Source organism: Propithecus coquereli, unplaced genomic scaffold (genome assembly GCF_000956105.1).
Source record: "Propithecus coquereli isolate 6110/MARCELLA unplaced genomic scaffold, Pcoq_1.0 Scaffold7, whole genome shotgun sequence".
NCBI classification, from domain to species: domain Eukaryota; kingdom Metazoa; phylum Chordata; class Mammalia; order Primates; family Indriidae; genus Propithecus; species Propithecus coquereli.
Window position 1 is genome coordinate 7,047,553 of NW_012153062.1, and position 16,905 is coordinate 7,064,457.

The 16,905-nt window shown below is 33.0% G+C and overlaps 1 protein-coding gene across 1 annotated transcript in view; it reads right to left on the reverse strand.

The window, feature by feature from the left end:
* Positions 1-479: 479 nt before the first annotated feature.
* Positions 480-16,905, reverse strand: part of KIAA1107 (KIAA1107 ortholog) — an 18,232-nt gene continuing 1,806 nt past the window's right edge. The window contains exons 3-9 of the mRNA XM_012661061.1: positions 16,306-16,435; positions 13,805-13,866; positions 8,851-9,562; positions 8,517-8,601; positions 7,955-8,094; positions 2,647-4,974; positions 480-1,347 (exon numbers count right to left, since the gene is read on the reverse strand). Of these exons, the coding sequence (XP_012516515.1) occupies positions 878-1,347; positions 2,647-4,974; positions 7,955-8,094; positions 8,517-8,601; positions 8,851-9,562; positions 13,805-13,866; positions 16,306-16,435 (3,927 nt within the window). The 3' untranslated portion in view covers positions 480-877. The remainder of the gene's footprint in view (positions 1,348-2,646; positions 4,975-7,954; positions 8,095-8,516; positions 8,602-8,850; positions 9,563-13,804; positions 13,867-16,305; positions 16,436-16,905) is intronic.

Sequence of the window (16,905 nt, forward strand, 5' to 3'; positions counted from 1 at the left end):
AACACACGTGTGTATGTACATGCAGACACACACACACACACACACACACACACACACACACACACATTTAAACTCAGTTAACTCCTCAATTGCCTCATGTACCCATTTTCAAGTTAGTATTTATTTAGTGCTGGCTTATTGCAGGTGCAGTTCCAAAATATCCCTAACATGAAATGGAAAATGTAGAGTGATTAACTAATTGTAAGGGAGTCTACATAGGTAAGTCAGATAGACAGTTTTCCTACTGCTTTTGAACAAGGGCAGATGCCTCTCTCTGAATATATTCAGAAAAGATAGATACAGGAAATTTCATTTTTCCTGTTTTAGTAATGATGTGGTTGAAATTTGAGATGCACTTGCCTTAGTGCATCTGGACCTGAACTGTTGGGAAAGTGAAGGTTTTTTCCAACACTTCAGCTTCAGCCACCTGAACCTGAGTTTGAATGTTATTCACAGATTAACTCTACATAGACGGATGTAAGCACAGTAAGTTTTTTATTGAATTACTATGTTATCATTCGCAGAGCAAAAAGTAAAGGGACTGATCTACTTGTGCATTCACATTTTAAATTCTTGAATAATAAACAAGCGAACAAATAATCAGTTAGGAAAGGAAAACTGAAGCAAGGGTTTCCTTATGATTCTTCTAATTTCTCTAATAATCATAGAAAACATGCTCAAAAATTTTAGAAAAAAATTTTTTCTACATGTCATATCATATTAATAAATAAACTGTGTTTACCTCATTAAATTGGAAAGACTTTCAATATTAGGGACAGTCTATTTCTGGCTAATGCAATTATCATCTAGATATTAATATAGGCATCAAAAAATAAAGAGGTGGCATAGTTTAAAATTTCCCTAAATGTTAACACTCTTAATGCTGAGTTTCCAGTTCCAGAATTGTCCATTCCCCTTGAGGTGAACAATCTTCAGAGGAAAAACTAGCCATGGTAATGCTCGCTGAGGAATCATCAAGTGGAGATGTTAGTTCACTCCATCTGTTCAAAGTGTCAATATGTGCTATACCCTGAGGTTTTGAGCTGTCCCGTGCTAAAAGTAGTGTCTGATTGATTAGATACTGTGCTAAGTTTAAGTCTTCAGGAACAGAATTTATAATATCTAAGTTTGAATCCTGTTCTGAGAGCAGTTGCTTTAATAGTGTCCAATCTTGTTTTGCAAAGTGTTGATCATCTTCAAAATCCGTATCTGTAACGTGTGCTTCTGATTCCATTTTCTGCTCAAATGCTTCTATTACATCCATTTCATATATTGGAGAGAGGGTTTTTGAAGGCCGATGGTCACACATGCAGGTTTGTGCCAGTGTATCACAATCATTTATGTCTCCTGAAATAATTCATAATACTACACAATGTAAAAATTGCACATATTGGTACCCCTCAGAGTTTTGTAGAACAATATTAATACAATATAACAGGGATAGTCCAAAAAAAAAAAAAACACACAGAATGGGAAAAATAACATCTATACAAAATTGACAAGATTTCTTAGGCATTTTTTTCCTATGTTAAAAAATTCAAAGGTAATGTTTAGCAGCAAAATCCAGATAGGTAACTAACAATAATTCTCCATACTTTAATTTGAAAATTTGTGATACAGAAAACAACATAAATTGTTTAAACATAAACATAGAATGTGCACATATATCTAATTCACTACAATAGAAACTTAAAGAGAAAAAAAAAGACATAGTTATTTTATAGTGACTCTTACGGTAAGTCATTTCCAAAAGGGGGAATAAATACATTTTATCTAAAGGCTTATTTGTATATTGCACATGCAAAGGAGGATGCAAGCAAAGACAAATAAATAAAAAAGTACAACTTTTAAAGATCTCCTTATTTTTATGATTTTGCTGAACGAGGAACTATTGATCAGTATTTTTCTTAGTTATGATACACAATAGCTACTCAATTAGCCACTATTGCATATTTTAAATGTGGGTCATTAGCTCTAATTACTATAATAAGGAAGACAAAAACACAAAACAATTAGACAGGAAATCATCTAAGCATATGAAATAAGCCTGAGCTTTTTTCATATATTATCATTGCATCTAAATATAATCTCTTTTAGGAAATTTACTTTTTATTTGAAAATTTTAGAATAGAATTATAGTGATCTTGAAAGTCTTAATCCCTGTAAAATCCATACAAATTGTAGTAATCTAGCTGTTAAAATAATTCAGTGCTTTTTAGTTACATATTACTATAGTTATTGCACAGCCCTCGTAGATATATACTAGCAAGTCCATAAATCATATCCAATGTATAATAAAATTTCTAGTTAAGAATTCTTGTGTTAAATTAGACATAAGTAACTAAATACCAACAAACTAAGTTTTTCTCTTTATTCTTTCAAGTAAAATCTTAGTAGGTTAGCTCTATCTAACAAAGAACCAAAATTTTTACTAGATATTAATTCTTTACTAGGATTTTAAATGAACAATAGAGAATGAGTAGCTAATTTTTATATTATTAAGAAATTTAAGTTTTCATTTAAAATTTGAATCTGTTACATTAAGTAATTATTCTATCTAAATATAACATTCAGGGCTACATACAACTTTAAAATTCTATAAATTCATTTCCTTATGCATTTACTGTTTCTATTTCTGTACATTACCTGCAGATAAAGCAATATTAGCTTTTTCAGTAGCTGTAGAATGGCTCTCTTTCACTTGACCTTCCTGAGGCAGAACTTGACTCCAAAAGGAGTCTAGAGATTTTGTAGAGCTGTTCTTTGGTATGTCAGAATTGGGTTCTCTTTGATGAAGCTCCAGATGACATGGTCTTTCTTGAGATTTTATATCACTGTCCAAGAGTTTGCTGCATTGCTGGAAGTCATTATCCACATTGCTTCTGCTGTTTAATTTTTTATCTTCCAGAAGAGGGTGTCTGCCTCCATTGGATAGGACATCTATTGTGTTCTTTTTTTCTGTGGCTGAAATACTCTGTTTATCTTTTCTTGAAGAATCAATACTACTAAGATTCAAGACAGTGCTTTCATTTTTACCTACACTATTACTTTTATCTTGTTGCTTACATTCTAAAACACTATCTTTACTTTCTTGTGAGAATCTGGAATAGCAGGCCCTTCCATGATGTTCATGAGAAATGCCATCAAAAACATCAGAAGGTGAAAAAGAATCTCTAGAAGTCTGAAAGGGAGTATGGACTTCCCCTTCATCCGATCCCAGTTCTTCACATTCATCTACTGAAAGTAAAACTGACCTTTTAAACTTTTTAGTTGCAGAAAACTCACGACTTTCATTTTCAGTTGCATCTTCGAAAGCTAAATTAATGATTCCCTGAAACTGCTGAGGAACCGGGTTAGATATAGAGAAATTTTCTGCAACATTTTCAGCCTCAGACCTTTCATCTTCTGTGTCATCTGCTGAAGAAGAAATTTGATCTATTTCCTGAGCAAATTGGACACTGCCTCGTGGAATATTTTCTTTTTCCCTAGGGTGGCCTATTGCAGATCGAGACCAATTTTCTGGCTTTTTTCTAGGAATCTCATCATCACTTGTTGAATTAACTTGGAAAAGATCATTACTATTTTGTTTTTTCATTTTTACTTCAATTCTTAAGTTACTATCGTAAATTTTTAATTCTTCAGGAGTACTGGTATCACTGCTACTTCTTCCAAGAAAATCGTGGCACAGCATGGTGCCACATTTAGAAATACCTCTGTCATTTGATCCATCATCATCCTGAGACCCTCCAGCATCATAGTCTTCAGATCTGGGCTTTATGTCATCAGAGGATGTGGTAGCACTGCCAGTGTCAGATTCAGGACTCTCTCTCTGATGCAGAACGCTGGTACTCAAATTCCAGTGACCCACAAATGGAGTTTCTGGAGTTTCATGGCTCTCTGGAGAGTCTGATGTTTCCATATTTTTAGGAGAATTTTTCTCTGATACTTGTCCCGAAAAACATTTGGAGGAAATATCTGAGTCTGCTGCAGCATGTTTGTCTTCATTCATAGCACAGTCATCAGACAACTGACTAAGAACTGTCAGGTCTTCCACATGAATTTTAGATTTTTTGTCATCTTGAACAGAATTTAAGGTACCATTTGTCCTTTCAGGAACACAAGGTGATATATCTTTTACACATTTAATGCTTGATTTTTTGTTTGTATCTTTTCTCCCTACTTGGTTCCCCCTATCCGATATTAAATGGATTTGCCCTGCATTTGTTGAATCACAAATTGGATTAGAGCTCAAGGAGTTTTCATTTGGATTCGACGTCATGGATTTTAGGGCAGTGGTGCCATAAAATTTTGAATCTACCTGATCATTCCCATCAGAAGGACAATGTATGTTAGCTGCATTGCAATGATCCGTTTGTTTGTGATTGGGAAATTTTGCTTCACTTTTATTTAAACAAATCTGTTTTGATTCCAGTTCATGTTTTAATGATTTATCCAGCTTTGAAATATTTTGGCATTCTAACACCGACTTCTCTTTTTCTTGATTGTTTAATGGCTTTTGTGGGTCAGGTCTACATGATGACTGGAATGCTTCTGCATCACTGATTTCAGATGTGAGATTAATTAGAAGTTTGTGAGGTTTCTGTTCAGAAATATTGTCTTTGTTATTATTAGCACGTACATCATGAAGCATACTTTTTTGAACAATAGATATTTCACTTTTTGAAGATCTTTGAGAAGAAGGCTGAGTTTTCAATTTAACCTGTCCAGGAAGCATTTTCTGTTTTGACTCTTTATTATTCAAAGTTTCACCTTTCTTTGACTGATTTAGGTTTTTAGGCACTGCCACTATTTTTGCATTAACCTTAGGCAAAGTTGTGTGTCCTTGCTTGACAATTTTTCTCTTAGGTGTTTGTTTATCTATAGTTGTATTGTGGTCCAACTTTGTCACATTTTCATCAGACAGCTTTGAGGATACTGAAGATTTTACTGAATTTGATGACTCTCCATGGGATCCTAAGAAAAGAAAATTCAGAAATACAATACACTCTCCAATTTGTGAGTGAAGTTTAATATTTATTTTTAAATCACTTTATTAAAAATAAAACCAATAAAACAATGAAAGGGTAACATATCTATGATCAAATGGACAATTACAGATTAGGAATCTCATCATCACTTGTTGAATTAACTTGGAAAAGATACATTGAAAATGTAACTAATTCTTAAACTTAAGAATTGAAGTAAAAATGAGAAAACAAAATAATAATTATCTTTTCCAAGTTAATTCGACAAGTGATGATGAGATAATCTTAAGTAAAAAGAACAAACTGGGAGGTATCAGTTTACCTGACTTTAAGCTGTACTATCAGGCTGTAGTGATTAAAACAGCTTGGTACTGGCACAAAAATAGAGACATTGACCTCTGGAACAGGACTGAGAATCCAGAGATGAAACCATCTGCATATGGTAATCTAATCTTTGACAAAGCTGACAAAAACATACACTGGGGAAAAGAATCTCTTTTCAATAAATGGTGCTGGGAAAACTGGATAGCTACATGCAGAAGACTGAAACTAGACCCCTACCTCCCACCTCTCACAAAAATCAATTCAAGGTGGATAACAGACTTAAACCTAAGGCATGAAACCTTAAGAATTCTAAATGGAGATGTTGGGAAGACCCTTTCAGACATCGGCCTAGGTAAGGAATTCTTGAAGAAGACCCCCAAAGCAATCGCCGCAGCAACAAAAATAAATAAGTGGGATCTAATCAAATTAAAAAGCTTCTGCACTGCCAAGGAAACTATCATTAGAGTGAATAGACAGCTCACAGAATGGGAAAAAAATATTTGCTCTCTACACATCTGATAAAGGGCTGATAACCAGAATCTATCTAGAACTCAAAAAAATCAACAAGAAAAAATCAAACAACCCCATCAACAAATGGGCAAGCGAAATGAGCAGAAACTTTTCAAAAGAAGACAGAATAATGGCCAGCAAACATATAAAAAAATGCTCAACATCTCTAATCATTAGAGAAATGCAAATCCAAACCACAATGAGGTATCACCTAACCCCGGTGAGATTGGCCTCTATCAAAAAAACACAAAACAACAAATGTTGGCAAGGATGTGGAGAGACAGGAACACTTCTACACTGCTGGTGGGACTGCAAATTAGTGCAACCTCTGTGGAAAAGAATTTGGAGATACCTCAGAGAGCTAAAAATAGAAATACCATTCGATCCAGCAATAGCACTATTAGGCATCTACCCAAAAGAGCACAAAACATTCTACGATAAGGACATCTGCACCCGAATGTTTATGGCAGCACAATTCACTATTGCAAGAATGTGGAAACAACCCAAGTGCCCGTCAATCCATGAGTGGATTATCAAAATTTGGTATATGTTTACAATGGAATATTACTCAATCATAAGAAATGACAGTGATCTAGCACCTCTTATACTTTCCTGGATTAAACTTAAGCCCATTATCCAAAGTGGGGCACCACAAGAGCAGCAGAACGGGATCCATTTGTATTCACCATCAGATTGGTATTAACTAATCAACACATAAATGCACATATCAGAACAACATCTATTGGATGTTTGGGAAGGGGGAGGGCGGCGGGAAGAGGGGGGAGGAGGGAGGAGGGGACGGGTATTTGTATACACAAGGAGTGCAATGCGCACTACCCGAAGGATGGACATATTTGAAACATGGACTTGGTGGGGGGGAACCAAGGGCAACACATGTAACCTAAACATCTGTACCCCCATAATATGCTGAAATAAAAAAAAAAATTAAAAAAAAAAGAATTAGTTACATGATAAAATTTAAAAAGAAAAGATTTTTCTATTAAAAATATAGAGGGACTATTCCATGGTCTTAATAAAAACTATTAAAATAAAATTTCTCTTCCTCAAATAAAGAGCCTTAATCCTGATGCCAAAATTTGATTTGCATAAATATATGAGGGTGAAAAAATCTGATTTTCTTACATCAAAGGAGCAAGAAGGGTCTCTCCTTTGAAGATCTGGAGAAAAAATTACTGTGTTCTACAGAGCTGAAAAGGAGAATCAAGCTAAGTATAAAATGTAAAACAGAATTGTTGAAATTGCTATAGTTTCTTTCTTCAAACATGAATAAAACCAATTTACTTCTCATAACCAGGTCATTATTATTGTAGCTTATTAGGGTTAACAACTTAGATCTGCAGTGGAAACTAGAACAGCTGACTGGAAAGAAAGAGGGATTAATTTGGGAATCCATTTGTTTACACTGGTTAAAATCTTAGAGATGATATTTTGGATATTCAAAAGTGTCAAATAGAATATTTTAAATGTTTAATTTTTAGCTATTAATAGAATATGAATAATTTTTCTTGGCCTTATTGTTTAATTCACTTTCAGTATTAATTCATAATCTAAACCAACATTGTTTTTAGGATTTTACAAATTGCTCTTATATATGTGAATGCTTAATGAATAAAGCAAAGTAATTTTTAAAATCAGTTGTTAGCAAATCATGCATTCTGAACAGTACTCTTTTGTTTCTTGGAACATTGAAAAACAATGGTCATGGCACAGATTCTGGAGGGAAAATTCTTCCTCCTTACATATTATAATACAACTGTCTAAAGTGTACCACTACTTTTTAAAGAGGTCTTTAATGCTGGTTTTACAGATGGAATTCCTATAGTCATCAACAAAACTTTTAAGAAACATAGGCATAATATATAAAAGGACCAGAAATACAGATAAACTAGTGACTCTTAATTATTCATTTCACAAAAGACAATAAAAACCAAGCCCATACCCCAAAATACTTGTCCAAAAAGTAAAAGTATAAATTCTTTATACTGTGAAACAAATATAAAATGAGTAAAACTATATTTTGCTTATTTGCTACTGACATTCAAATGAGAGTTCTGCTTAATCCAATTTAAACAAGAAAATAATATTCATGATACCCAGGACTATTTCAGCATTACCTTGAGTTTTAGCAAGATTAGATGGGGTGCTTTTCGTCCTCTGCTGAGCTGCAGCACATCCATTGCCATTTCCTCGTTTCTTCAAAATTGCCTGTGGTACTGGGTCGCTATATCCTTTGCTACTGACCTTCTTTAGTACACTAAGAAAAATTATTTGCATCCAGTATTACACTGATATTCCAAAACAAACTTTTTAAAGACCCATACCTGAAATAGAATTTTTCTTAAGAAATTAAAAAAAAAATATTCTGAAAATAGAAGAATTATATGTTCATAGGTCTTTAAGTTTATAAAACTATAGAGCATGTATAATAAAGCAATGTATAATCATGTGGCACAAGTATAAATCAAGATATTCTTCTAATATTTTGCATCAACCATCATTTTGCATAAATACACTAACTTAATAAATAAGAAAACAGCTTAAAAATATCTTTGTGTAAATACATTAAAGTTTTTAACAAAGAAGGAAAGATATTTTAAAATATTTAGCTAGAAGTCAGTATATAATTAACTTTCAGAGAAAGCTAACATATAGGGAAAACATTAAATGAAGACTTACCTGTTACTCATGTTAGTGTCTTGTTCACGAATACTTTTTTTATTGGAAGTTCCATTGGTAACTCTTGAAACAGGTCGAGATTTTGCTGTTATAAATTAAGAAAAAGTGAGTCAGGAGATAGAACACATTAAGTATGTAACAATTATGTGTAAATTTATTTGTCAGACACTATAAACAAAATTGTTAAAGTGGGAAGGACTATGTTTTCTCTCAATTTGCATATAAATAAATATTTTTAGGTATTTGAAACTAAATAAAAGCACAAATACAGGATTACTTTTTTCTAGGAACTGTAACTGGCAGGAGCTACTAAAATCAGAGTGCTAGAACCCACCTAGAGTGGAAGTTTTGACATTGTCTACACTGTTTTTCACTGTTTGTCCTGGAGAATCACAAAAGGATAGTTTATGGCCAGACAGCTTCTCTCTTTCCACTGATCCATTTTGTTCTGGTTCATCCAGACATTCACTGGAAGTCAATAGTTCCATACTTGAATTTGCCGATATGCTGGAGGGTCCTGTGATGCTCAGGCATGGAGAATCTTTCCCTGTCACTTTCTTCAAAGGCTTTGCTTTGGCTTGCACGTTTAAGTTTCCAGTGAGTACCTTGGGTCTGGCACCTGTAATTTGACCTTCCTGATTTCTCACTCCTTTTCCATTTAATGAAGTTTTCTGTCCAGTTGCTGCTGCTGTTGCTGATCTTTCCACAACTTGTTTAGGTGATATGTTTTCCAACCTTGCATGATCACTGTTTTCTGTTTTGGGTTTTATTACAGTTTTGGGCTTTCCAGAAACATTTTTTTCCCCAGGTTTTAATTCCTTTGTAATCTTAGATGCTATTTTTGTGCCATTCTTTTCCTTTAAAGCATCATGCTTCAAAGTTTTGTTTATACTATTTCTATTAGTACTCGATGAATGTCCAGATGCTCCTAATCCATCGGATTTCATCTTTTGATTAGTAGAGAGATAACTCCAACACTCTTTCTTGTTATTTCCCCTCCAAGATTTGTTTTTTATAACACCAGAGTCAGAAACTTGTCTCCTTTGCTATAAAGAAGAAAAAAAAAACTTTGTAATTTGACTGAAGTCTTTGACATATACTACTTTATATTTCAAAAAACCAGTTTTTCAAAGAAAAAAATAGCAAAGTTCATATTATGATTTAGAGCCACTCAAAACTTGAATCAGCTTTGATCATTTTGATCAAAACTTTGTGCCTCTGATTATATTATCTTAAATCTGAAACACAGCATAAAATGTTTATTTAAGAGGCATACTATTTTAATTTATGAAGTTATAGAGAGATTGATACCTAAAAGTTCAGGATGTCTTGAGTGAATGAAAACAATATCTAAGATTTTTTGAGGGCCCAGTCTCAGGTTCTGTGCTAAATCTTTTTCATACCTTATCTCACTTAACCCTCAAAACAATCCTATGAAATGGCTCCTATGGCTATTTCCATTTCTTAGATAGGAAATTAGGGATTAAAGTAGGTATATGATTTACCCAAGGTCACACGCTGGTAAGGATTGGAACCAGAGTTTGGGCTCACGACTACTGCCTCAAGCAGGGAGTCATCTATATGGCATAATTTGAGGGACATTATAAAGATTTGCACCAAAAATTCTCCTTCAATCATATCCCAAATGCCAGAAATTTTATCACTAAATATTTTATCCTCTGTGGTAAGAATAGTTAACTTCTTGGAGTCCTCATTAAAAAAACAAAAAGCTCTTAAGAAACACAACATATTACATCTGAAAAGCTTAGTTTTGGGAAGAACAAGATAGTATTAACTGTCTATAGGCAGGAGAGGAAAAAGAATCCTAAACATAGTTCAAGAAGGTAAAAAGGGGCAAATATAAATGGGCACTGAAGATAAATGCACCTAACTTCACCATTTTGCTTAGAACCAACCCTGACATGGAAGGGAACAACAAAATTTTAAAAGTTGGTAGAAATTTTAGAATAAAATTTTAATATTATATTGTCTTTCTTTATGTGAGTATGTAAATATTTGGTTTTTCCCTTTGGAAAGCTGTATGAGACTGTAGAGGTATAAGGCAGAGCCTGTGCTGTCTTCATCTTTTATATCTAAAACTCTTAGCGCCATGCCTGTCACATATTGGGTACTCAAAAAAAAGTGTGATCAGTGTTGTTAAAACTGGGCATGTATCTATATATAGTTTAAGGTCTAATTATTTCTAAATATAAAAAGGTTCTAATTGCATTAAAGTTGTTTAAGACAAAATAACATATATATGTATGTGTGTGCACACAAGTATGTGTATAGGGACAAATAGTAAATAAATAAATGACTTGGCTAAATTTAGAGAAAAGCAAAGTGTGGTGACAAAGGAATCACTAGATTCTTGTCCTGGAGTTGCCTCTAACCGATCTGGGATACTTAAGAAGTATTAATATCTCTGGGCCTCGGATTATGAGTGGAGAGTGGTCCTATTCACAGCAGTATTATAGGAGTCTATCTAACATTTACAAAGTTCAAATAGGTTTGGTCCTCATTTTTTCTTCTTGATCAAATCTTAGCCCCCAAAATATTTCTCTATTTTTAATACTTAAAACCAGGCTGACTTCTGCTTTTAGAACTCTTTCCCACCCTTAAAATTGATTCTACTCGATTTACTCTATCCTTGCATCTATGCATTTTGAAGTGTTATGCTATGGGTGAAATTTGTGTAGTGTATGAATGAGGTAACTACAGTCCTTTAGAAATTGCACATTAACATAATACAGCATGATAAGGATTCAGTGAATACACATTTCTAGGTAGTCTCTACCTTATATCCACCAAGTTTACATATATTTCTTATATACAAATGGCCAACTGGGAATGGACACCACATTTCATTAACAAAAATGAAGAAAAAGAAGGTAACCCTCTAAAGCAGCAGTCCCCAATCTTTTTGCTACCAGGGACCGGTTTCATGGAAGACAATTTTTCCATGGACTGGGGGTCAGGGGGTGGGGAGAAGGTTTCAGGATGATTCAAGCTCATTACATTTATTGTGCACTGTATTTCTGTTATTACATTGTAATATATAATGAAATAATTACACAACTCACCATAATGCGGAATCTAATGCCCCCGCTGATCTGACAGGAGGCGGAGCTCAGGCGGTGATGCGAGCCATAGGGAGCGGCTGTAAATACAGATGAAGCTTCGCTCGCTCGCTCGCCTGCTGCTGTGGGCCCGGTTCCTGACAGGCCATGGACCAGTACTGGTCTGAGGCGGCCTGGGGGTTGGGGGCCACAGCTCTAAAGCATTCCTCTTGGACACCATTTCTATTCTAGTACCAGTCCCTTTTTTGGTTAACTTCTTATTATAGAAAAATTTAAATATAATCAAAAAAAGATAGAACAGTATAATGAATCCCCATGTACTTAATACCTGGCTTTAAAAATTATCAATTCATGACCAATTTTGTTTTGAAGCAAATCCCAGGTATCATATTTCATCCTTAAATATTTTAATATCAGCACTCTTCTTAAACCTTTCTTTCTGTCTTATCTGATTAACTTTCTCCTACCTCCTAATGATCTCTCTCTGTTTGGAAAACACACTTATTCATTCCACATTTATTGAGTACTCACTACATACCAGATAATTGCACATAAATTATTTCACCTAATTTTCAAACAATAATCCTGCTAGGTTTTATTACATCATTTTATAGATAAGCAAACTAAGACTCACAGATGACACAGATGATAAATGTGAAGTTGAGATTTGAACTCTTCTGATTTTACATCCAGCATCCATTTCAGTGTATTACTACCTTTTGGATGGAAACTTATTACCCTGTTTCCTTCTCATTGTTGTTAACAGAAAAAACCCTCAGACAACCTCAAAATCAGGAAAATAAGGAAGAATAATGAGATTTTGTTCTATTTTGCTATAAGGCAAGGAAGGAGGAAAAGGCTGGTTGATAAGAGGGGGAAAGAAGGCAGGTAGGCTAATTCCCTCGGGCCTTCAACATAGGGATTAACAGGGAACTAGTACATAGAAAAAAATGTCCTAAGGTACCATTTCCTAGTGTATGTTCTGTGGAACTGTATAATATGCTTAAAAGGGCTTGAGGGGGAGCCTAGTGGTTTTCCACAGTTATAAAATTGGGGGAAATTTTGGGTGAAACAAAATTCAAATGTATTCTTTACTATAGTGTTTCTCAACACTTTTAATGTATAATACGCATCTTTGGTCTCTAAGAGGAGTTATGGTGTATAGCAACTCTCAAACTTAGTTGATGCTAGATGTTCGTAGGTGGAATGCATAATGGAGCTAGTATATTGTGAATCACATGCTAGAAAACAGTCCTAGGAAGTTTAATCCAAAAAGCTCCAGAATCCTACAATTTCTTACTCAAGAAATGTGGAGCTTAACCTCAAGCCATGAGAGCTCTTGGTTTGTGGCTTGGAGCTGCATTAGTTGCTTTCTACCGGAGGATGAGGAAGAAGAGAGGATTCCGCTATCCTGTTCTGCAAGAGCAATATGTTGTTTACATTCCAAACTGGAACTCTCAATGTATGTCTTCTTAATATCACTGTAATGCACATAGTAGGTTAGAATAATTTTGTACTTCAAATGTATTCTTGGTTAAGTGAGCATCTGTAAGTTAGCTTGGAACCCTAACCATCATTAATAATAATTTGGGGGAAGAAAAATGTATTTCAGATTATAATGAATACACCAAGTATTCATTCACTTCCCTTATCTCCTTTCCCCCTAGTCCCAACAACCATAATTGTACCTTTGTTTCTAAGAGTTTGACTATTTTAGATACCTCACACAAATACACCAAGTAACTTTTAAAGCAAAACAAAATTATACTCTTTAGTACTAATTGCTTTTTTTTAAACACCAAAATATATTATGTGAATTAAAATCTTGGTGTAGGAAAAACTAGAACAACTACAACCTTCTTTTGTAAGAAGTAGGTTAATTAGAAAAATAGACATTGAATTAGGTCTAGAATTCTAAACAATTTCTAATCTACTGAAATAGCTCCAATATGTTAGTTGCCAAAAAGATTTTCAAGGAAATGAAACAAGTAGCACTTCCCATGCCAGCTGGATATCAAAAATTCACATCATTTAAAAAATTATTAAATGTTCACTTGATTTAAAAAAAGACAAAATTATTTTTATAAAGAAATAGCTTTAATTAACAAATGGATAGATTTTAAAAACTTATTCTGAAATATAAAATAATAAAATTTAAATAATTTGGTATCTATTTTCATTTAGACCTGTAAGATTTAGAAAGTTTACCTGAGAGCTACTGAATATAGGCTTTTTGCCAAGTCTTCGATCATCACCTTTGTCAAATGCAGCTGTAGGAAGAAATAGCAATTTATTTTTATAGGAAGCATTATTATTACAAGTAAAGGGAAAATAGTATGCTAGTAGAAAAAAGTCACATTTCAATGGAAATAACTTAAAAAAACTGAAACCAATCTAGTACACAAAAACAATTCCCTATTATATTTTAGAATGTTTTTTAAAGAGGCTGATTTTAAATCGTATTCTCTGGTTTCTAAGATTTTATGGTATTAAAATTAATAAATAAGAAATGTACAATCTCACTGAGAAGATTCATATATTTATTTTAAAAACCCGAATTTTCTCAAACTGTGAAATTTTAGATAACTGGTTCCATTTAGTTTTTCAAATTTCAAAAAATTACAGATTGTGGCAAATGTAATATTTTACAAGTTATTAACTGTAAGAAAATGTTTACCCTATAAAACGTAAAAATACTCTTGAAATTAACTAAAAATATTTTCTGGTTTTGCAGATATATCATGAGGAAAGAGGAAATCAAAGAGAAAAAAAATAAGGTTCTGTTGAAAATAAAACAAGAAACAATCCTCAAATCAGTATCATAGTTTTTAGAAATAAATAAAAACTCATTTTATAAGATAGGGTTACATGGGAATTATTAGGGCAACTCGTGGTTATGCACTTCAAGTAAGAATTTGAATAATGTCAGGAAAATATATAGGTAAGAATAATGGTACAAGAGCTATAAATACAGTTAAGCTAATCTACTTCTTTCTTTTGAAGATTACTAGGCTTTAAAATATATTTTGAAGAAAAAATATAATCTCCAAAAATTATTTGATTTTTATTAAATCAGTTAATAAAAAATAAATTAAGTTTATTTATATCTACTATGCATCTTCCATGACCTCTATTCTATAGGGTATATGCTATAAGACAAAGCAGGATCCTAGAAATGGTATTAAAAGGACTGATTTGCAGTAAGCAAATGACTCTGCACAATAATATACAGGAAGAAATTAAAATAAAAAATTTCTCCCAAAGGTCAGTAGTAACTCAACTAGAACATAAATATTATAACAAAGACAACCCAGAACCATTCCTTTATCTGGCTTTCCCAATGCAATAATTATGGATAAGTCAGGACTCATTATATTTCAATGTATTTAAGATTTTAAAAAATTATTATTATACTGTTACAATGTAACAGAATGAAAAGTCCTTTTTGATAATTAGTTGGATTGCCATAAACATTTTATTTAGATATGTGTTTGTATATATGTATATTTACATGTATTTTTAATTGGCACTTTGAAGAATTAAAGAACATTGTTTGAAGCTCAACTTAACTATCAAATCCTCTAAAATAGAGAAAAACAAAGTTTGTTACCAATCAGAAGAGAGTTGAAGGACACCTACTGAAGGAATGCTGATCTTATCATATTTCTTCATATGGTATTGATTTTTTAGTAAAGATAAACTGTCATTTAGAAATCAGCATAGAAATAGTCACAAGAAAAAAATTCCCAATTTCTAAAGATCTTCTTCTGATGGTTTTTGTTAAAAAATGGAATTTCTTTGAAAAGTGCTCTCAGGTCACTCTAGCCACACTGTCATGTCATGTTTATAATGTAAGACAGAGCAGATCATATTCTGACTATGCCACTAAAGAATTTAACATATTTATGCATTATTAAGAATATATTTTATCACATATAGCTTCCATGTCATAGCACAAAGATATATGCATCATAAAATATAGTCTCTTAACTTAAAACGTTTTTAAAGTATACTTGCTGAGTACGCCAATATTATTTCTAAGTCAACTGCTTTAACCAGAAAATAGCCATGAAGCCATTTTTAGTTATACACTCTCAAATTTTTATTTTAATATTTTTGAAACAAACACACACTGAGCAATATACATCTTTTGTTTAATGGTAATGTTTCCAATGATATCTATTAAATGTCAGAGCCCACTGTGTGGCTCCTGAGGGACTCTCTGCAATAGCACACACCACATCACTGAACCAATCAATTGTGAAATAAAGCCATCTATTCTAGGCAAAACCACAAGAAAGAGCATCTTATGAAAAAGATGGAAATGCTTTATGGTGAAATATTTTTTAAAAGGAGGAGAAAATATGTTTGGTACTCTGTTCTATGTGGATTACATTTTCTTGTACTTCTAATCTCTTCACAAGAATGCTTTTAAGCAAATTTGTCTAGAATATTGCTGCTAATATATAGTAGGACTAAAAATTGAAATATACATATATATAAAGGAAATGAGTTTCATTTTCTTAGAACAGCAAAACAGCATGATTTATAAAAACTGCCTAAACATACGATCACTAGTTTCAGTTAGCACCCTATTACTGAACAGAAGCACACAAACATTAATCTTACTACTTAACAGAATGCCCCCAAAATATCTACTGTTACAAAGATCATAATATAAGAATAAATATATCTCGAGGCTAACATACCTGCTTGGATTTTCTGTTGATCATCTGTGCTCATGAGCTTCCAGCTTTCTGTGTGACGAACAGCATAGAAAGACTGAACCAGGAAGATCCACAGCTTATCACGCAGAGCCTGGATCTTGCACGTAAAACCCTGTGTTCAAGCAACAAATCAGCAGCTGGTGAGAGCCACATTGTCATAGCAACCAGTCATTATTCCTTTCCGAATCTACTTACTCCTAAGCTAGATCAATGATGTCATCACTTAGATTTTTCAGATCGTTGGGTACATGTTATTTATGAAGCCTTACTCATTAATTACACAATTTTATAATGAACACGAATCTAAATCTTATCCTTTCAACCAAATGTTATTTTAAAATACCAATAGCCTTTATATGAATATCTTCCACTGCCTTTTCAGATCAACTATGACATTACAAGGTCAAATACTCTATGCAATGGGAATAAATATGATAAAAATTTTTATCATTCTTGTTGAATACAAAATGACAATAATTTATAGTTTCTTAATAACCATTAATTGCACTTAAAAATAAGTAATATTTTAATTTTGCTTTTCCCCAGCCAATCTAATTTTAATATGATTTTTTTTTTTTTTTT